This window comes from Stegostoma tigrinum, chromosome 35, assembly GCF_030684315.1.
Source record: "Stegostoma tigrinum isolate sSteTig4 chromosome 35, sSteTig4.hap1, whole genome shotgun sequence".
Taxonomy (NCBI): domain Eukaryota; kingdom Metazoa; phylum Chordata; class Chondrichthyes; order Orectolobiformes; family Stegostomatidae; genus Stegostoma; species Stegostoma tigrinum.
The window spans coordinates 9,888,578-9,911,261 of NC_081388.1; the positions used below are offsets into that span (position 1 = coordinate 9,888,578).

The window sequence follows — 22,684 nt, forward strand, 5'->3', positions numbered from 1 at the left end:
GAAGTGCCAATCTATCAAATGTGCTGACAGCTGGATGGGATCCTAAACTGAGACTCAGTCTGCCCGCATGGTGAATCTAAAAGATCATATGGCACATTTGGACAGAGAGCAGAGGAAATTATCCAATGCTTCACAGCAACTGAACATCACTAAACAAAAGATGATCTGGTCATATAAAGGGACAACTCTGCAAGCCAATTACAGAGAGAAACCAGCATTACAGAGTGGTTATAATTGAGGTCTTAACTACCTAAACATAACACAGGGACAATGTAGCAAGAGATAATGGGAACTGCAGATGCTGGAGAATCCAATATAACAAAGTGTGGGGCTGGATGAACACAGCAGGACAAGTAGCATCTTAGGAGCACAAAAGCTGATGTTTCGGGCCTCGACCCTTTATCAAAAACTGTAGCATCGAGGGTGTAGAGGAGCAAACAATCTGAGATTATGTTTTGGAAAATGTCTAACTGAAAATGATGCACTATTGGACATGGGCTCTTGGAAATTATAAAATCTCTGAACTTTTGGTTAAAAGCAACAGCTTATAAAAATTAGCTGCAGAGATAGCAAGGGACATGGAAGGCCAGCTGATAGTGCTCAGAGTGTGTCTACAATGGGTTGAAGAGAAAGAGGACATTTTGTTGATTCCCTTTTTTACAGATGGTGATTGTGATATAGACGAGTCGCCTTTTGATGGAGATTGTGACGGGGACATACAGTGCTACATTGCACAGCTCAAACTATTTGTCAGAAATCACTGCTTGTGCAATGAGGAATTTGCGCCCCATGCCAATGAAATGACCTCTGCGCGGAAGGCAGACTGTTCTGGTAAGAATCATATCGTTTGAATGATTTATCTCACATGTAAACTCACCAGCTTGATCAAGTTTCCTAGAGGTAGAAATTTTCATGTTGACATCTCGCCACAGGACAAGGCAATCCCAATTCTGGTGTGACACAGTCAGAAGTAAAGTACAGTCCCATTAATACCCACAACAATGCTCAAATCCATAAAGGCAGCCTTTACTATTCACATGTTCATTTCGCTCACCTATACATCCTGTCGTGTTTGGGAGAGAGATGACCAGGTTACTGCCACGTTAGGGAAAAGCCCAAAAGGCGCATGTTGGCAGATGACATGAATCTGGTAGAAAATACAATTGTGAACCAAGAGGAATACAGAGCATTCGGGGGAGGCGATAAAGCATATTACAGAAGCAAAGAGGGATCATGCGTAAAGACTGGTAGCCAACATCAAGAAAAATTGCAAAGTCTAAATGTGACAAAAGAAGGAGTGGAACTAATTAGGGAGTAAAAAGGTGATTTACACTTAAAGGCAAAAAAGAATGGCTGAAGTATCAAATTAATACTCTGCAGTTGTCTTCACCAAGGAGGCAAATGTTACCCAAGCCATGGTGATAGAGGAGGAAGCTTTATCACTAGGAGGGTTCACATTTGATAAGGGGGAACAGTTGGACAGGCTATATACTTAAAGTTGACAATGCACCAAGCCTATATGAGATGTATCTAACAATAATGAATGAAGCGAGAATGGAAATTACAGGTTACAAGGGCCATGCATTTCAGTCTGTTCTAGATTCAGAGGGGTACCAGAGCACGAGAGACTTGGAAACATTGCACCCTTAATTTAAAAAAAAGCTGCAGGATAAACCTCAGCCAGTCAGCTTAATTTCAGAAGCTGTAAAACTTCTAGGAAAACAGTTTTTCAGGATAGAATTGGTAGTCACTTGGACACAGATGGGCTGTTTAGGAAGAGTTACCATGGATTTCAAAAGGGGAAATCAATGTTTGACTGGCTTGCTGGAACCTTTTAAAGAGGAGTCAAAGGAACAATAGTACTGTGCAAATGAGATTAACTGACCAAGGCATGCAAGTACACAGCTCCTTGAAAGTGGTGGCACAGGTAGACAGGGTGATGAAGGTGGTGTTTGGCCCACTCGCCTTCATCAATCAGAGCACTGAGTATAGGAGTCAGGACGTCATGTTACAGCTGTACAAGACATTGGTAAGGCCACATTTGGAGTACTGCATACAATTCCAGCTGCCCAGCTGTAGGAAGGATGTTATTAAACTGGAAAGGGGCCAAAAAAAAGATTTACAAGGATGTTACCGAGATTGAAAGGTTTGAGTTATAAGAAGAGGCTGCACTGGCTGTGGAGTTTTTCCCTGGACCATCGGAGCCTGACGGTTGAGCTTATAGAGGTTTACAAAATTATAAGGGGCATAGATAAGATAAAAGCCAAGGTCTTTTCCCCAGCATACAGAAATCCAAAACTAGCAGGCATAGGTTTAGGGTGCGAGGGGAAAGATTTTAAAGGGTCATGACAAGCAACATTTTCACACAGAGGGCAGTGTGTGTATGCAACAAGACAATTATAATATTTAAAGATATTTGGACAGGTACATGGATAGGAAAGGTTTAGATGGGTATGGGCCAAATGCAGGCAAATGAGACTAGTTCAGTTTGGGAAACCTGATCAGTATGAATGAGTTGGGTTGATGGGTCTGCTTCTATGCTGTATAATTCTGTGACTATAAAAACAGAGAGTAATGATCAATAGATATTTTTCAAACTGGAGGAAGGTTTGTAGTGAAGTTTCCCGAGGGCTCGGTGTAGGGACCCTTGCTTTTCCTGATTTATAAATTACAGGTGTTGTGCAGGAAACAATTTCAAAGTTTGCAGATGCTGTGAAACTAAGAAGAATTTTAAACTGAGAAGTGTCAAACTCCAAAAGGACACAGAAGAGTTGGTGGAGTGAGCAGATAGATGGGAGATGAAGATGAATGGTGATACATGGTAGAAACGATGTGGACAGACAGTATAAAACAGGGGATACGATACGTTAATGAAGTGTAGAGCAAAGGGACCTAGGTGTATATGCCCACAGATCTTTGAAGATTAAAGGGCAAGTGGAGAGAGCAGTAAATAAAGCATATAGTACCCTAAGATTTATTTAAGGGGTCACAAAGAGAGAGGAGATTATGCTTCATTTATACAAGACACTCATTCAAGTTTGAGGATTGTGATCAGTCTGGGCACCACACTGCAGGAAGGTTGAGAACACATTGTAGAGAGCACAGAGGATGAGTAACTTTGGTTATGTGGATGGATTGGAGAGATTGAGATGGCACAGATCTAAAGTGATTTGCAAGCATAACAAATGCGGTATGATGAAAAAAATAACGTTTTTCACTCAACAAGCAGTCAGGGTAGTTAGAATACACTGCCTGGAAATGTCATGGGGGCAGATTCAGTTGAGGCATTCAAGAATGCATGTATTTTGTTTGAATAGATACAATGTCTGGAGGTACAGGGAAAAGACAGCGGAATTGTAATCATTCACAATGTTCATTCAAGACATGAGGGGCCAAATGGCCTCCTTAAACGCCATAATTCTGTCATATTCTATTCATTTGCCATGAATATTGCAGCTTGGGCTGCAGTGCTTCAAGAGGATGCTCACCGCCACCTTCTCAAGAGCCATCAGAGATGGACAACAAGTGTCAATAATCCCAGGACACTCGTATTCTGCGAATGAGTGATTTATTTCAACCTGCTGTTCATTTTCTGATTTTAAGGCGATGCATTCACCACTTTGCCTGGAGAGGGGCACACCTCGGTAATGTACAATATTTTGTTGGTGTCTCTCCACAAGTGCATAAGGCGTTGTTACTACAACTGACCAGTGCTGCAGGTGGGTTTGTCCCGAGCAAGCACTTGCTGTGGATGCTCAAAGCCTGCTCTCCAGCAAGGGGGAAAGATGTGCCTCTCGCACAAGTGTCCCTGAGTCCTTACTCGTTGTTCAGAGAGGTCGCTCCAAATCGGGTGCTAAGGTCGTGGGTGGGCAATGGGTGGGTTGAACAGATAGACCTTGAAAACTTGTGGAAATATCATCCGTACTATAAAAGGAGGTAACATTGAAGAACATGCACAGGAGACTTACTAGTCTGAAGACAATATGAGAGGTTGGTCCCATCAATAAAGGTGGAACCTACTTGTGTTCTTTTTCACTGGAACGGAGAAGACTGTAAAATGACAGAAGTTTTTAAAATTATGAAAGGATAGACATGGAGAGGATGCTTTTGCTTGCGGGAGAGCTCAAACTAAAGGGCGTAAGCATATGGTATTTAATATTAATATGTTATTTGCAATTCTTTTCTCCAGAATTGGCTTGGTCATTGAATGATCTTTTCGGATGTGTCATCAATAATAAATTCAGAGAGCAGTCACAGTGTGAAGCAAACTACCATAGGCAGTAGTCAAAAGCAAAAAGAATGTAGAAATGCTTTAGGTGACGTTAGATCGGTACATGAGGGAGAAAGCGATGTTTATATAGTTAAAATATTCATAAGGTTAGATAGAGTTAGATGTTGGGCCAAATCAACCGTTTCTGCGCTCAAAGCATTTTGTATGATTTTGTAACAGCAAAATTCCATTTTAATTTCTGATTTATTTCAGGCATTAATAACTGTGTTGACAAGAACAGTAATGAATTATGTGGACCGAATGGAACTTGTCACAACACAGTAGCAAGTTACAACTGCTCCAGTAACCAGGCATTTGAAGCTTCAGGAGTGAATGATTCCTCTAATTTATCTAAAGATCAGCATCAAGGTGAAACTTGCTATTCAATGATGTGGAGGTGGCAATGTTTTTAACCGGGATAGACAAGGTCAAAAGTCACATGACACCACGTTATAGTCCAACAGGTTTATTTGAAACGCAAGCTTCTGGAGGAAGGAGCTGAGCTCTGAAAACTTGTGTTTTCAAATAAAACAGTTGGACTATAACTATAACCTGGTGTTTTGTGATTTTTGACCTTACTATTCTACACATTGTTCCTGCTCATCTCATCCCCTTGAGCTTATTGAGTTGTTTCACACTGAATTTTTGCCTCAGGATCTCCTACACCTTGGAACCTTTGAAGCATCTTGATCTTGCAGGGGGCGAGAGACTTTAATTAGAGATAGAGACAAGGGAAGATAATATTCAAAAGCAAAATCCTATGGATGGTGGACATCTGAAATAATATTAAAAAGAAAAACAGTAAATGCTGGAGAAGCTCAGCAGGTCTGGCAGCATCCGTAGAGAGAAAAACAGAGTTAAGATTTCGAGTCCAATATGACTCTTCTTCAGAACCAATGCCAACCCCAACCCTATCTTAATTTTGAAGGAGACTCATACCAGACAAGAAACATTAATTGTGATCAGAGATAATAGGAATTGCAGATGCTGGAGAATCCAAGATAACAAAGTGTGAAGCTGGATGAACACAGCAGGCCAAGCAGCATCTCAGGAGCACAAAAGCTGACGTTTCGGGCCTAGACCCTTCATCAGAGAGGCTCTCTGATGAAGGGTCTAGGCCCGAAATGTCAGCTTTTGTGCTCCTGAGATGCTGCTTGGCCTGCTGTGTTCATCCAGCTTCACACTTTGTTATCTAAGAAACATTAAATGTTTCCTTTTCATGGAGGAGCTGACATTATTCCCTTATGACAAGAAGAGATTGGCAGGCTCAAGGGAGATTTAATAGTGATGTTCAAAATATTGAAGGGTTTTGACAGAGTGGTTAGAGACAACTGTTTCAAGTGGCAGAAGGGTCATTGATCAGAGGTTATAGATGTGTGAACCAAAGAAGAGGAAAAACATTTTAATGCAGTGCGATGTTATATCTGGAAGGTTTAAGAGAGTGGAGAAGCATATCCAAAAAGAACTTCCACAAAAACGTCTGGAATTAAGAACCTAATGACCATTAATCCATTCTCGATTGTTCGATAAAACCCAATTGGTTCACTCATATCATTTACAGATGGAAAATACCATCCCAATCAAGTCTGGCCTTCATGTGACTCCAGACCCACAGCAATGTGGTTGACTTTTAACTGCCCTCTGGGCAAGTAGGGATGGGCAGTAAACACTGGCCCAGCTAGTGGCACCCTCATCCCATGAATGAATGAAAAGAAAGAGCACTGGATAAGCATTTGAAAAAGAAATTGTACCTTTAGATCTTCAGCTAAATTTTCCTACTGCTTCAAATAATTTGATTAATATTAGCTCCAGTGATTATGATTTACAGTACAGAATGCTTACAGCCCAGAGGAAAACCTTTTGATTCATCATTTCTGCTGGTTCTGCAAAGGAGCGAATTAGCTTGTGCCTTCTTCAGTTACTCTCTATACCCTACCTTTTTCACTCAAGAAGTTAATTCCCTCTTAAATACTTCCACCGCACTCTCAGGTCATGCATTCCAGATCCCAACCACTTGCTGGGTGAGAACATTTTCCCGAAAGGTCACAAAGGTCTTTTGCCAATTATCTTAAAACTGTTGCACTTTGGTTTCTAATTCCCTCAGTTTCTCCATATTTATTCTGTCTAGGCCTCTCAGGAATTGGAAAACTCCTCTCAGCCTCATCTTCTCCAAGGAGATCGACCCTAACCTCTCAAATCTATTGATGCAGCCCAAGTCCCTTATTTCTAGAACCATCCTAATGACCATTTTCTGCACTCACGCCAATTACTTCAGATGTTTGCCAAAGTGTGGTCCTAGACACAATACACTAGATCAGAAAGCAACAGAGTTCTTGATACAAGTTTTGTGTTGTCTCCTTACAATTCTGCACCTGTGTTTGGCAGAGATTGGATCAGTTTTGACCAATATTTCATGTCAATGTCAATTGGATCATTCCCTGACTTAATCCGGTGTTGTTACAACTTTTTTAACTGGTCTCGAGAACTTAATCTTATTTAAAGCATCACATTTTCTAATAATATCAGAGATAATGGGAACTGCAGATGCTGGAGATTCCAAGATAATAAAATGTGAGGCTGGATGAACACAGCAGGCCAAGCAGCATCTCAGGAGCACAAAAGCTGACGTTTCGGGCCTAGACCCTTCATCAGAGAGGGGGATGGGGGGAGGGAACTGGAATAAATAGGGAGAGAGGGGGAGGCGGACCGAAGATGGAGAGTAAAGAAGATAGGTGGAGAGGGTGTAGACGGGGAGGTAGGGAGGGGATAGGTCAGTCCAGGGAAGACGGACAGGTCACGGAGGTGGGATGAGGTTAGTAGGTAGCTGGGGGTGCGGCTTGGGGTGGGAGGAAGGGTCCCCACACCTCCTCCCTCACCCCCATCCCAGGCCCCAAGATGACATTCCACATTAAGCAGAGGTTCACCTGCACATCTGCCAATGTGGTATACTGCATCCACTGTACCCGGTGCGGCTTCCTCTACATTGGGGAAACCAAGCGGAGGCTTGGGGACCGCTTTGCAGAACACCTCCGCTCAGTTCGCAACAAACAACTGCACCTCCCAGTCGCAAACCATTTCCACTCCCCCTCCCATTCTCTTGATGACATGTCCATCATGGGCCTCCTGCACTGCCACAATGATGCCACCCGAAGGTTGCAGGAACAGCAACTCATATTCCGCCTGGGAACCCTGCAGCCATATGGTATCAATGTGGACTTCACCAGTTTCAAAATCTCCCCTTCCCCTACTGCATCCCTAAACCAGCCCAGTTCGTCCCCTCCCCCCACTGCACCACACAACCAGCCCAGCTCTTCCCCCCCACCCACTGCATCCCAAAACCAGTCCAACCTGTCTCTGCCTCCCTAACCGGTTCTTCCTCTCACCCATCCCTTCCTCCCACCCCAAGCCGCACCCCCAGCTACCTACTAACCTCATCCCACCTCCGTGACCTGTCCGTCTTCCCTGGACTGACCTATCCCCTCCCTACCTCCCCACCTACACCCTCTCCACCTATCTTCTTTACTCTCCATCTTCGGTCCGCCTCCCCCTCTCTCCCTATTTATTCCAGTTCCCTCCCCCCATCCCCCTCTCTGATGAAGGGTCTAGGCCCGAAACGTCAGCTTTTGTGCTCCTGAGATGCTGCTTGGCCTGCTGTGTTCATCCAGCCTCACATTTTATTACATTTTCTAATAAGACTGAGTTAGCCATGGTGATAAAATTGGGTGTGTAAATCCAAAGATAATAGGAACTGCAGGTGCTGGAGAATCCGAGATAACAAAGTATGGAGCTGGATGAACACAGCAGGCCAAGCAGCATCTTAGGAGCAGGAAAGCTGGCGTTTCGGTCGGGTCGAGGCCCGAAACGTCAGCTTTCCTGCTCCTAAGATGCTGTTGGCCTGCTGTGTTCATCCAGCTCCACACCTTGGTATCTGTGAGTAAATCCAAAACTTGGATATAACTTTTCCATTTTCAAATTCCACAGAGCTTTCACTTGGTGAATATTCAAGTTTCAGAGAGCGGGAGTTACGCCACAGTGGGGCTATACCAGTGCCTGGTAATGAAAACAGATCAGCGCCTGTTCAAGGAATTACACTTCCTCCTGTGAATAGAGACACTGCCGAACCTGTTCACAGAACAATACCTTCTGTTAATGGAGACACACCTACCTCTGGTAATAGAAGCACATCTGCTCCTGTTAATGGAATGGTGTCTACTCCTCTTAATGAAGACATGCCTGCCTCTGTTAATGAACTCACGCCTGCTCCAGCTAATGGACTCACGCCTGCTCCTGCTAATGGACTCACGCCTGCTCCTGCTAAGGGACTCACGCCTGCTCCTGCTAAGGGACTCACGCTTGCTCCTGCTAATGGACTCACGCCTGCTCCTGCTAATGGACTCACGCCTGCTCCTGCTAAGGGACTCACGCCTGCTCCTGCTAAGGGACTCACGCCTGCTCCTGCTAAGGGACTCACGCTTGCTCCTGCTAATGGACTCACGCCTGCTCCTGCTAATGGACTCACGCCTGCTCCTGCTAATGGACTCACGCCTGCTCCTGCTAAGGGACTCACGCCTGCTCTTGCTAAGGGACTCACGCTTGCTCCTGCTAATGGACTCACGCCTGCTCCTGTTAATGGACTCACGCCTGCTCCTGTTAATGGACTCACGCCTGCTCTTGCTAAGGGACTCACAGCTGCTCCTGCTAATGGACTCATGCCTGCTCCTGCTAATGGACTCACGCCTGCTCCTGCTAATGGACTCATGCCTGCTCCTGCTAATGGACTCACAGCTGCTCCTGCTAATGGACTCACGCCTGCTCCTGCTAAGGGACTCACGCCTGCTCTTGCTAAGGGACTCATGCTTGCTCCTGCTAATGGACTCACACCTGCTCCTGTTAATGGAATTACACCTGTTTCTGTTAATGGACTCACGCCTGCTCCTGTTAATGGACTCACACCTGTTCCTGTTAATGGACTCACGCCTGCTCCAGTTAATGGACTTACGCCTGCTCCTGTTAATGGACTCACACCTGTTCCTGCTAATGGACTCACAGCTGCTCCTGTTAATGGAATCACACCTGCTCCTGTTAATGGACTCACGCCTGCTCCTGCTAATGGACTCACGCCTGCTCTTGCTAAGGGACTCATGCTTGCTCCTGCTAATGGACTCACACCTGCTCCTGTTAATGGAATTACACCTGTTTCTGTTAATGGACTCACGCCTGCTCCTGTTAATGGACTCACGCCTGCTCCTGCTAAGGGACTCACGCCTGCTCTTGCTAAGGGACTCATGCTTGCTCCTGCTAATGGACTCACACCTGCTCCTGTTAATGGAATTACACCTGTTTCTGTTAATGGACTCACGCCTGCTCCTGTTAATGGACTCACACCTGTTCCTGTTAATGGACTCACGCCTGCTCCTGTTAATGGACTCACACCTGTTCCTGCTAATGGACTCACAGCTGCTCCTGTTAATGGAATCACGCCTGTTCCTGTTAATGGACTCACGCCTGCTCCTGTTAATGGACTCATGCCTGCTCCTGCTAATGGACTCACGCCTGCTCCTGCTAATGGACTCATGCCTGCTCCTGCTAATGGACTCACAGCTGCTCCTGCTAATGGACTCACGCCTGCTCCTGCTAAGGGACTCACGCCTGCTCTTGCTAAGGGACTCATGCTTGCTCCTGCTAATGGACTCACACCTGCTCCTGTTAATGGAATTACACCTGTTTCTGTTAATGGACTCACGCCTGCTCCTGTTAATGGACTCACACCTGTTCCTGTTAATGGACTCACGCCTGCTCCAGTTAATGGACTTACGCCTGCTCCTGTTAATGGACTCACACCTGTTCCTGCTAATGGACTCACAGCTGCTCCTGTTAATGGAATCACACCTGCTCCTGTTAATGGACTCACGCCTGCTCCTGCTAATGGACTCACGCCTGCTCTTGCTAAGGGACTCATGCTTGCTCCTGCTAATAGACTCACACCTGCTCCTGTTAATGGAATTACACCTGTTTCTGTTAATGGACTCACGCCTGCTCCTGTTAATGGACTCACGCCTGCTCCTGCTAAGGGACTCACGCCTGCTCTTGCTAAGGGACTCATGCTTGCTCCTGCTAATGGACTCACACCTGCTCCTGTTAATGGAATTACACCTGTTTCTGTTAATGGACTCACGCCTGCTCCTGTTAATGGACTCACACCTGTTCCTGTTAATGGACTCACGCCTGCTCCTGTTAATGGACTCACACCTGTTCCTGCTAATGGACTCACAGCTGCTCCTGTTAATGGAATCACGCCTGTTCCTGTTAATGGACTCACGCCTGCTCCTGTTAATGGACTCACGCCTGCTCCTGTTAATGGCGACTTACCTGACCCTGAGGTTGGACACACTCCTGCCCATGTCTTTGGTAATAGGAACACGCTGAACTGATCAAAGCTTCCTATTCTGTGTACATCACTTACCATAGTCAGTCTATTGAGTTTACCTGGGGTTTAATTAATGCATGGTAAGGAGGAATAGAAAATCTTTATTCATATAACTCCTCAACAAGCCTGGAGATGGTGCTATCTTTCATTTCTGATCTGAAGCTTTAGCTTTGCATAATACCAGAATCAGAATTGAATTAATGAGGACAAACCAGACATCCCTCCCTCCCTTCTCCTTGTCCTATTATTAGGAAAACAAATGTTCTGTCTGCAGGAGAGGGCTCTACAGAGGGAGTTGCTGCCATTGAATAGTTAAAGATCAGAATGCTAAAGGAATATTGACACTGTGACCAGTTAGTACGGTCACTGGGCATGAGACCATCAATGACAGGGCTGTGCTGAATAACAATTTCTGGCAGCTTCTGGCAGAATCTCAGGGGAATCAGTTCTATCATTTGATTTGTGAGTTTATGGGTCTGTAGTACAATAGAGAAATAATTCACAGGCCTAACCTAAAACCCAACTTGTTCATTAATGACCTTTAGAAAATAAAACCCACCTCACTTACCTGATCTGGCCAAACACGTGACTCCAATTCTGAACCAACCAACTGGTCAACTCCATGACGTAAAGGAAACTGAAATAAATATATAACAGAGGTGGAAATATGTCAGAATGAGTTTTTTTTGTATTCATTCGTAGGTTGTGCCATTGCCGACAAGGCCAGCATTTGTTGCCCATCTTTAACTTCCCTTAAACTATGTGGTTTGTTAGGGTCATTTGGGACAGTCAACCACATTGCTATGGGCCTGGAGTTACATTTAGGCCAGATGGTTGATTGCACTCCATTATTGAACCAAACAGGTTTTTAAATAACAAGAAATGATCACAGTCATCATTATTACAGTTAGATTGAGATATTTGTAATTAACCTGTTCAGAGATGTTACGACATACCTCTGGAGCAGGTGAGATTTGAACCCAGTCTTCCTGGCACAGAGAGGGCGACACTACCATTACACTATAAAAGCCCTCTGAGGGTTGTTTTATGTGAAAGCTATTAACTGGATTTAGATTTCATCAGGCAACGTAGCAACAAATTTCAGCAAACCTTAGCTCAAGCATCTTGGGTTACTTTGTAGGTTACATGGAACAGTCCCTCTTCCGCACCGACACAGGCCCCAAACCCCACCTCTTCCTCCGGTACATTGATGACTGTATCGGCGCCGCCTCTTGCTCCCCAGAGGAGCTCGAACAGTTCATCCACTTCACCAACACCTTCCACCCCAACCTTCAGTTCACCTGGGCCATCTCCAACACATCCCTCACCCTCCTGGACCTCTCAGTCTCCATCTCAGGCAACCAGCTTGTAACCGATGTCCATTTCAAGCCCACCGACTCCCACAGCTACCTAGAATACACCTCCTCCCACCCACCCTCCTGCAAAAATTCCATCCCCTATTCCCAATTCCTCCGCCTCCGCCGCATCTGCTCCCAGGATGAGGCATTCCACTCCCACACATCCCAGATGTCCTCGTTCTTCAAGGACCGCCACTTACCCACCGCGGTGGTCGAGAATGCCCTCGACTGTGTCTCCTGCATTTCCCGCAACTCATCCCTCACACCCCGCTCCCGCAATAACCACCAAAAGAGAATCCCCCTCGTCCTCACGTACCACCTCACCAATCTCCGGATACAACGCATCATCCTCCGACATTTCCGCCATCTACAATCCAACCCCACCACCCAAGACATTTTTCCATCCCCACCCTTGCCTGCCTTCCAGAGAGACCGCTGTCTCCGCGACTCCCTTGTCCGCTCCACACTCCCCTCCAACCCCACCACACCCGGCACCTTCCCCTGCAACCGCAGAAAGTGCTACACTTGCCCCCACACCTCCTCTCTCACCCCCATCCCAGGCCCCAAGATGACTTTCCACATCAAGCAGATGTTCACCTGCACATCTGCCAATGTGGTGTACTGCATCTGCTGTACCCATTGTGGCTTCCTCTACATTGGGGAAACCAAACAGAGGCCTGGGGACCGCTTTGCAGAACACCTCCGCTCGGTTCGCAATAAACAACTGCACCTCCCAGTCGCGAACAATTTCAACTCCCCCCCCCCCAATTCCTTAGACGACATGTCCATCCTGGGCCTCCTGCAGTGCCACAATGATGCCACCCGCAGGTTGCAGGAACAGCAACTCATATTCCACTTGGGAACCCTGCAGCCCAATGGTATCAATGTGGATTTCACCAGCTTCAAAACCTCCCCACCCCAACTGCATACCAAAACCAGCCCAGCTCGTCCCCGCCTCCCTAAACTGTCCTTCCTCTCACCTATCCCCTCCTCCCACCTCAAGCCGCACCTCCATTCCCTACCTACTACCCTCATCCCGCACCCTTTGACCTGTCCGTTCTTGATTGACCTATCCCCTCCCTACCCACCCCCCCATACTCTCCTCTCCACCTATCTTCTCCTCTATCCATCTTCGGTCCGCCTCCCACTCTCTCCCTATTTATTTCAGAATCCTCTCCCCATCCCCCTCTCTGAAGGGTCCAGGCCCGAAACGTCAGCTTTTGTGCTCCTGAGATGCTGCTTGGCCTGCTGTGTTCATCCAGCTTCACACTTTGTTATCTGGGTTACTAATCCAGTGACATTACTCTACACCACTGTATCCCCGTGCATCAGCAAAAATCTGCTGTGGCCTATTTCTAAGCTGTAATTTCTACGTAGTTAAAAAGAACACTAGCTGGTCTCCAATGCCAAATGTTTAAGGTTTGATGTTGAGTGTGGAATATTGGTTCAGATTATTCTCAGGCTGTTCAGTTCCTGTAGGATCCATTATGTAAGTCTATAGTTCTGTTTTCTATTTCAGACTTATAGCATTCACACTTTGATTTCCCTTTACCTCTCCACTCCTGTGTCAGTCTCCCTCTCATGGCCAAGGGAAAGACTGCCTCACTCTGTTGGTGTGTCATTTGATAAGTTAAAACCTTGCCTCATCGCTCACCAACAGACTGTTTGTGGTTTGCATCTTTCCTTGTAACTGTTTGGAGGATTTTCAATGTTGGATTCTTTTTGGAATTGGTTGTGTGTGTTTGTTAATTATTGAGTTAAACTCCAACTGCTAAAAATGACTCTTTTGAATTTATGGTCAAAGTGATATCGTGTGACCTATGACTTAGAATCATAGTCACAGAGCTGTACAGCACGGAAACAGAACCTTCGTCCATATCCTAAATTAATCTAGTCCCATTTGCTAGTATTTGGCCCATATCCCTCCAAACCTTTCCTATTCATGTGCCCATCCAGATGCCTTTTAATTGTTGTAAATGTACCAACCTCCACCACTTCCTCTGGCAGCTCATTCCATACACACACCACCCTCTGCATGAAAAAGTTGCCCCTTAGGTCCCTTCTTTCCCTTCTCACCTTAAACCTATGCCTTCTGGTTCTGGACTCCCCTACCCTGGGGCAAAGACCTTGGCTATTCCCCCTATCCATACCCCTCATGACTTTATAAACCTCTATAAGGTCACCACTCAGCCTCCAACACTCCACAGAAAATAGCTCCAGCCTATTCAGCCTCTCCCTATAGCTCAAACCCCCCAACCCTGACAACGTCCTTGTGAATCTTTTCTGTACCTTTTCAAGTCTAGCAATATCTTTCCAACAGCAGGGAAACCGGAATTGAATACAGCATTGCAAAAGTGATTTGATTTAAAATAACATTTATAATCTCTGCTGTTTAACTTAACTTGGGGTAATGGTGTGTTGCAGTGAATTGAATGATAGCTTTTACATTTCTAGGCCCTCAGTTTGACCTCAAGCCCAACAGATGAGTTTTGGAAGTTCATGTTGTTGGCTTTAAGGGTCAACGTTTTGATTGAAATTTGGCCACTTGTCACCCCAGCCTCTGTGGATGTGGGCGAAGAGATGCCTACAGTTGACAATTGGTGCAAGAGGATTACTTGAGGAGGATTGCCATCTATTCATCTTGTAGATATTTTCAATCGAACTATTCAGACATCTCAGGACAGACTTCTCTAGCAGATGGGACTTGAGCCCCCGGTTCAGAGGTAGGGACATACCACTGCATCAGAAGACCCCAAACTATCCTTTGTGTAATACAAGTCAAAGGGGCATACTCATATTAAGTGGTGAAGCACTAACTACTGGTAAGGCTTTGGCAGAAAAGGCATAAGCTTCAGTAAAGAAAGGGTGTTTTACAAATTAGTAATTAATTAGTTAATTACATTATATTTAGTAAGCAATATTGGCAGCTCCTAACAAATAGAAACTAGTTCTAGACATTTTCTAAATAACTTGTTCAGGAATATTATTACACATCTCTGGAGCAAACAGAACTTAAATATGGGTCTCCTGGCTCAGCAGGAGGGACAATACCATAGTAACTCTAGAGCCCTCTGGTAACTAGAGCAATGCTATATGCCTGGAGACTGCCTACTAATTAACTACAGAGCAACTACTAACAAACACAAAACACATGGGCTAGTTCTTCTAAGAAAGGACAGCACAATGGCTCAGTGGTAGCACTTCTGCTTCACAATGCTCGGGAGTCGGGTTCGATGGTGACTGTCTGTGTGGAGTTTCCACATTCTCCCTGTGTCTGTGTGGATGTACTGTGCAGGTTAGGTGGATTGGCCAAGGGAAATGAAGGTTTACAGAGATGGGTCGGGGGTTGAGTCTGGGCGCGATGCTACTTGGACAGTCAGTGTGGACTTGTTGGGCTGAATGGCCTGTTTCCACATTGAGGGATTCCAAAGGTTATTTATATCTCAGTAAGAGATGGAAACATGTAAAGGGTCTTTCGGCTAACCTGAACAAGCCAACTGCCAAATACAATATACTCCTTCAGTGACTGCATTTGCAAGAAGTTGTTCGTTTCCCTCAAGTATTCCGCAGCTTTTTCAGCAGCACTTCAAAGGCCAAGACCTCCACGGCTTCAAAGGACAAAGCCAGCAGGCACATGGGACATGCAACCACTCCAGGCCACACACAATCTGAATTGAGGTTAGAATGGTCACTCCTGCCCTATGCTGCAGATCATTGGCTGTAACAGCACAAAGGGGGCCCTGTCACCGTGCAGACTGTTAACGGTTCAAGAAGGTGGCTCTCAGGTGAAACTTGGGAGGGAAGGCACACCCAATGCCAATTCTGCTTTTCACAACTACACCCTGAGATAAAAGGTACTCAATCAGGAGCGAGAGACATCTGGCACAGAAGGGGACAGGGGTGGTTAAGACACATTGCTGACAGAATGAAATCAGTTCACTTGCACTCTATTAAGGGGAGCTGGCATGCGGCCAACAAGCATTCCTAATTTACACAAATCATCCCGTTTCTTACAATCACAGCCCCCATTTTAACAGACACTTATTTCCCACTTGTTGGTGGAGATATTTGCAAATCAACCTGTTTTCAGATGATATGGAGGTGCCGGTGTTGGACTGAGGTGGACAAAGTCAGAAGTCACATGAGACCAGGTTATAGTCCAACAGGTTTATTTGAAATCACAAGCTTTTGCAGCACTGCTCCTTTGCCAGATGAAGTGGAGGGTGGTACACAGACACAGAATATATAGGCAGAGAGATAATGGCAAGATAATTGCAGGCATTTAAGAGCATCGATAGTTAGGTACAAAAAGTGTGAATGAAGTGTCGACAGGCTGAATAACAAGCCTTTGCAGATGATCAAGAATGTCAAACTGTTTGAGGAAAGCGTAAATAGCTGAATGACAAGTGAAGGGATGACTTATGATCTGATTAATTGAGGCAGAGAGATAATTACAAATAATCAAAAACGAGATGGTGTAAGAGACAAACCAAATGGCTGGAATAACATAAGTAGGTAACAGCGTCACATGAGAGGTTCTAACCAAAGTAATCTACTCTGTTACCTAATAGATCCTGGTGTCATGTGATTTCTGACCTTGTTTTGATATGTTATCACACAACTCAGGGACAAGTGCGACCCGAGCCCTTGCCTTCTACCTCAGAGGTAGAACACTACCAGTGTGCCACAACACTCCCAAAGTTGAGTCAATAGACATAATAGATACTTTCAACCAACCTGCCCAGGTATATCACGGCAGCCTCTGGGGTAGGGGGTCCTGAATACCAGCTTCCTGCCTCAGAGGCAAGAACATTACCAGTGTGCCATTAGGGTCCTCAGTCACTTCTTTGGATGTGTTGTAGTTCATGTGCACTGATACCATCTGAGGGGTTCTGGGGAGATTCAGACTCCCAATCCTGCTTATTGGTAGTAGTCACTGTTACTGATGCCAAGTGGGGAAGGATACCCACATGAACTCTTTGGAAGAAGACAGGCTCAGTCCTGACAGATCAACAATGTTTATTACATATTACTTAATAGCTCATGACATTACATCTGACAGTGTCTTGTGAGATATCAGGCTTGACTTTAGAGAAAGTACACATTCTTGCTGAGCTGTATGGGATTAGTATTTGCAACTGGTACACACTGGTCAGCTCTTCCCAGGAACTGTCTTATCCTGACAGGGAAGGCTTATCTGGTGAAAGTAATTTTTCTACATTATACAATTAGACAACACATACAATTAAGGTCAGCACCATAAGGCTATGACAAAGCTACTAAACTGTATTTCCAACACTCTGTTGTTTCAGCTCCTGTAACGTCTCCTGTGCTCCCCAATGACCCTGTTGTTGACAGTGTCTCTGCCGCTGGAACCATTGGAATTGAACCCATATTGGCAACACCACCAGAGCAGGTGAGCTATCAGTTACATTTACCTGCAGGATCTCAGAAATGGCATTTCCTTCCTAAAACCTGCAGAAGCCCCCTCCATCCACCCTCCCCCCCACTAGATCATTTCTCAACTATGAGCTTCGGCGGCAAGGGCCACAGCTGACAATGCAGGCGAGGGGGTTATTTTACTGTCCTAATGGAGTACAAGAACATTTGTTAGCATGGGCAGCGGTCAGGAGCAGGAATACAGGCTGATTGTTTTAACCCATTTCCAGGAGGGAGAAATGCCTTTGGTCACTATTATGGGTGGGACCAGGGATCAAAGACCATCAGTTCTCTTCAATTAACTCCCCTTACTGGTTACTAACCTAATTCTAGTTGCCCAGTTGCAAATCAGACTTTGCTGGGATTATGAAAATGTTGCTTAGGTTTCCATAAGTGTTCCAAGTTATCTTACAGATCATGCCATTGGCTAACCTGAGCAGGAAATCTCCTTGTAACAATGATAGACATTAACTGTGTGGAGGATGAACGCCAGAGTAGCTGAACATCTTTTGCAACGAGCAGCTGATGACTAACCATAGAGGAGACAGAGAGCAGCAATGATTTGAGCTTGGCACAATTCAGCAAGACTTTTCTCTCCTGTCTTTCCATAGCCAGTCTCACCTGTGGAGATATTTTGCTCCAGGATGACTAACAGCAGCAGCTTGCTTGGTGAACTGTGCCAGAAACCTGCCAAAGGATCATTACTTCAGGTGAGGAGGAAGATAGCACCCCTTAGCTCTGTGTGTAGAATTCAGAAAACAACATTTGCTTTGGGAAGTTGCTGATCATGAGTTAACAGAACACTACAGCAGGAGACCATTTGGCCCATCGCTCCTATGCTGACTCTTTGACAGGCCTATCCAATTAGATATTCCACCCTCTGCCTTGTCCTTTCCATTTTGCTGCACAGTGCTTTTCTCCTTCAAGTATTTATCCAGTTCCCTTCTGAAAGTCATGTTTGGCATCCTTTTGAGTGGCTTCACCTGATGAAGGAGCAGCGCTCTGAAAGCTTGTGATTTCAAATAAACCTGCGGAACCATAGCTTAGTGTCATGTGACTTCTGATGACATCCTTTTAGGCAATGTTCTCCACTTCACAGTTCATTTCTGTGGAAAAATAGCCTCCTCATTACTCTCCTTTTAACAATCATCTTCAATGTTTGCCCGCTGGTTACCAAACTCTTTTGTACTGGAGACCCTATCTTCTTAATTTTTTTTGTCAAACCTTTCATAATTTTGAATGTCTCAGTTAAATCTCTCCTCTTCTCCAAGAAGACTTGCTCCAGGTACTCCAGTCTCCGCACATCACTGATGTCCCTCATTTCCGGTACCACTTTAATAAGTTCTCTCTCCTCACCTAGGCCTTGAGATTTTCCCAAAATGTTTCAGGAAACTTATCTTAAGTTTGTCCTTTCAACATTCCCCAACTTGGGTTACTTCTTTCCTTTCTTGGTGAGATACCATGTCACAGCTTCCATTTTGGTTCCTTCCCCAAAAGGAAAACATGTGTCTGAGCTAGGGCAACAAAACCCAAAAGAATATTCCAGAAGGTCTTGGAGACCATGGCCAAACCAAATTCCAATATCAGCAGATGTGTCTCCCTTCCCATACTACAGCTGAGTCCGATTGGGAGCACTATCATCTGCAAGTTTCCCTCTGCAATGCACATCATCCTGACTTGGAACTACTGTCATCATTCCTTTGCTGTCACGAGGTTTAAATCTCAGAGCTTCCTCCCTGACAACACCATAGGACACCAAGTGGAGTGTAGCAGTTCAAAAAGGCAGCTCACCAACACCTTCTCCAGGGCAACTAGGGATGAGCAATAACCAGCAGCTTTGCTCGTGCTTCTCACACTCTGAGATTGAAGACACATAAATGGAAAACCCATTGGAAACCCTCAGGATTACAAAAGATCATATTAGACTTAAAATAATTGACTCTTTCCAGTTGTGAGCTACAATATGCAGTAACAAAGTGCCACAAAATTAACATAATTGCACAAAAGTTGACTTATATTCATTTTTGTAGGGTCGTTTGATTCTGTTTTGATTAAGAAAGACTTGCATTTTACAGCAACTTTCCAATCCTCAATGTCTTTGCAGTCAATGCATTACTTTTGAAACATTTTCATTTTTGCAACGTGGGAAATACAGCATCCAAATTGTGCACAGCAGGATCCCACAGGTAAAGCCAGACAACCCTTAGTGATAGGGGTTGAGGGACAAATGCTAGCCAAGAAATACAGGCGAGAACTCCTTCTCTTCTTCAATCTAAAATCACAGAAACTTACGCATCCACCTGAAAAGGCTGAAGGAGCTTTGGTTCACCATCAAATAGTAATGTTACTTTCTCTCACACAGGATATCATTTCCCTCACAACAAGGCTGTTTGCAGAGGAGTCCCCACTGAGAGCTAAAGCACAGGAGGAGCGGCTAATTTCAGCATCTCAGGTCCTGCAGGACATGGAGAGTGCTGCTATCACACTCGCCCTGAACTCAAAGGGTCAAGGACTGCAAGACGTCACCAACAAGGCAATGGGTAAACATACAGCAGCCTGTGATTGAAAATCCACAGGAGAAGGCACGGAACTAACTGAGTCATAGGATCTGAGCATTGTTATTATGCAGAAGGAGGCCACTTGGCCCATTGTGTCCACACTGGTTCTATTACCAAATTGGTCCAGTTCAGCTTTATTGAGTCAACATAGTATGTATACACTGTCTGAAAGAACAACAGAAGCAAATTCATTGGAATTTTTATAGGTTAATCAAATATGTAGATATACACTAATGTAATAATTAGTGTTGTTTAAGAGGAGACTCTCAATCTTTGGCCCCAAAATGCTTCTCTTTTGTTATAGCTTGTGCTAGCTTTGGGAATGGGGTTGTTCCTTTGGGAACAGTCTTTTTTCCAAATTGTTCTTATAAAGATATAATCAGCACATGTACCCAACATCCAACAGTGCACAGAGAAGAGTACCCATCAAACACAGAGCAAGCAGGCTGATACCTGTTGCACCTAACTGATGTTTACTATGATCACTGGAATGGGAAAGCAAGTGCTAACAATATGGTAATATGTAAGAATGATGTAACTCTGACATCACTTGTCATGTGCTATCATGGTTCTGAGAGAAATGGGAGGGTTCCAAGAGAGAGCTTCCACACACAGTTTAGTATTCTGCTCGTTGGTATGTAAATTAAAGGAGATTATTGGAACTCCTGGAAGTTACTCATAGATAAGGCAGAGACAAAGATGCAGCAGGCTCAGAACTATGTTCAAACATATTGACAAGAAACAAGAGTAGGTCACATGGCTCTTCTAGCTTGCTCAACCGATCAATAAGATCATAGTTGAGGAGAGAGACAGTAGGAACTGCAGATGCTGGAAAATCTGAGATAGCAAGGTATTAGAGCTGGATGAACACAGCAGGCCAAGCAGCATCAGAGGAGCAGGAAGGCTGACGTTTTGGGCCCAAAAGGTCAGCCTTCCTGCTCTTCTGATGCTGCTTGGCCTGCTGTGTTCATCCAGCTCTCCACCTTGTTATCTAAGATCATGGTTGATTTGATTTTAACCTCAATTTTATATACCCCCCCCCCCGACCTGATAGTCTTTCATCTCCTTTGTCATCAAGAATCAATGTACCTCTGCCTTCAAAATATTTAGAGCTTCTGTATCCAGTTCACAGCCACTACAGTGCAAGCCATAAGCCAGGCCTCATGGTAACAGAATCCACAAGGACTCAGCAACATAGGGTTGTATCCATGGTGTCAGCATTATCCTTGGAGGCAGCTCAAGGCACTAATAGGAAATAGAAAATGTGCTGTTTATCACAGGTAGAAACAGCAAAGGACCATCAGTTCACCTACATCCATTTTATGCTCTTTCACTTTCAGACCTTCAGCTGCGAGTTGTTGATGTGAGCAGCGTGGATAATAAAGTGAGCCTGGAAGCCAAGGGCAATGTGATCAACATTTCCTGGAAACCAGCCCCCAGCTCTGAAATGACCGGTACACTCAGCTATACATCATGGAATTCTGTCCCAACGCTGGGCCCCAGGTTTGGGTTGGGTTGCATAGGGGCCAACAGGTCACCATAGGACTGCGTTACAAGTAGCCACTTTTCCTTTGAGGCTGGGTGGTGAATGTGACTGTGGCTTTACCATGCTGTCACCATGTTTTCACTAGTCTACATGCCCTTACTACAGCAGGGGACCCTGGATAAGTCAAGAATGACCTGATTGATTACCCCCGGCTTATTGCAGAGACATTCCTGTTGGGATCCAGAACAACAATATTTTTATTCATTTTGTACACCTTTGATAACCAGATAAGTACCATCCTTTTCATCTTTTCGAGTGACACTACCTTCAAATCATCATTGTACATGATGCAGAACTGGCTAACTGAATATTCTGAATGACATATATTTGAATGTACAAAATGGGTGGTGAATAGGTCAGTTGGCCCTCCAATTTGCACTGCCACTCAATAAGATCACGTTCATGCTCCGAATTCCACGTTTCCATCCATCTTGATTACTTTTCATTCCCCTACTTAACAAGAATCTATAAACCCTTGAATAAAAATATCCAGCCTCCATCACCTGTTGAAGTAGGGTTCCAAAGTATCACAACCCCCTGAGAAAGAAAAAAAATCTCCTCATCTCTGTCCTAAAAGGATGACACCTCATCTTTAAACATTGTCCCCTTAGTTCGAGATTCATTTGCAAGAGGAAACATCCTTTGCACATCGACCATTGTCAAAACCATTCAGGATCTTACACATTTCAGTTGGGTAATCCCTTGTTCTTCAATTCTCTAGTGGATACAACTTCAGTCTGTCCAAACATTTCTCATAAGACAACGAGCTCATTTCTAGTAAGCCTCATCTGAACTGTCTCCAATACATTTATGTCCTTTCTTAAATAAGGAGGCCAGAGCAGTGTGCAAGATATGGTCTCACCAACACCCTGCTTTGACTGAGGGATAACCTCGTTATGTTTATGTTCAATTTCTCTCACAATAAAGGATAAAATTCCATTAGTCTTCATAATCACTGCCATACCTGCACGTGAATTTTATTTGTGACTCGTTCACCACACATCAGAATTCTGTAGACATTCTCCATTTTAGTCACATTTTGCTTAATTTTCTTTCTGTCAACTTAACATTGTCCAGCATTGTATT

General features: G+C 44.8%; 1 protein-coding gene and 1 long non-coding RNA gene across 7 annotated transcripts in view; one reads left to right on the top strand and one right to left on the bottom strand.

The window, feature by feature from the left end:
• LOC125447392 (adhesion G protein-coupled receptor E3-like) overlaps window positions 1–22,684 on the top strand; it is a 74,581-nt gene that overhangs the window by 20,552 nt on the left and 31,345 nt on the right. For 3 of the 5 annotated variants that reach the window (XM_059640032.1, XM_059640030.1, XM_059640033.1), the window contains 7 exons: window positions 664–831; window positions 4,484–4,639; window positions 8,252–8,440; window positions 17,368–17,471; window positions 18,106–18,204; window positions 19,857–20,034; window positions 21,393–21,506. In XM_059640032.1, coding sequence (XP_059496015.1) covers window positions 664–831; window positions 4,484–4,639; window positions 8,252–8,440; window positions 17,368–17,471; window positions 18,106–18,204; window positions 19,857–20,034; window positions 21,393–21,506 — 1,008 coding nt within the window. Of the gene's footprint in view, window positions 1–663; window positions 832–4,483; window positions 4,640–8,251; window positions 8,441–9,173; window positions 9,806–10,429; window positions 10,679–17,367; window positions 17,472–18,105; window positions 18,205–19,856; window positions 20,035–21,392; window positions 21,507–22,684 lie in introns of all 5 variants that reach the window. The other 2 variants (XM_059640034.1, XM_048521715.2) reach the window with 2 other exon arrangements.
• The window catches only part of LOC132206349 (uncharacterized), an 84,907-nt gene that overhangs the window by 14,485 nt on the left and 47,738 nt on the right, over window positions 1–22,684 (bottom strand). For both annotated transcript variants that reach the window (XR_009442985.1, XR_009442986.1), the window contains exon 6: window positions 11,266–11,334. This is a non-coding gene — a long non-coding RNA (uncharacterized LOC132206349). The remainder of the gene's footprint in view (window positions 1–11,265; window positions 11,335–22,684) is intronic.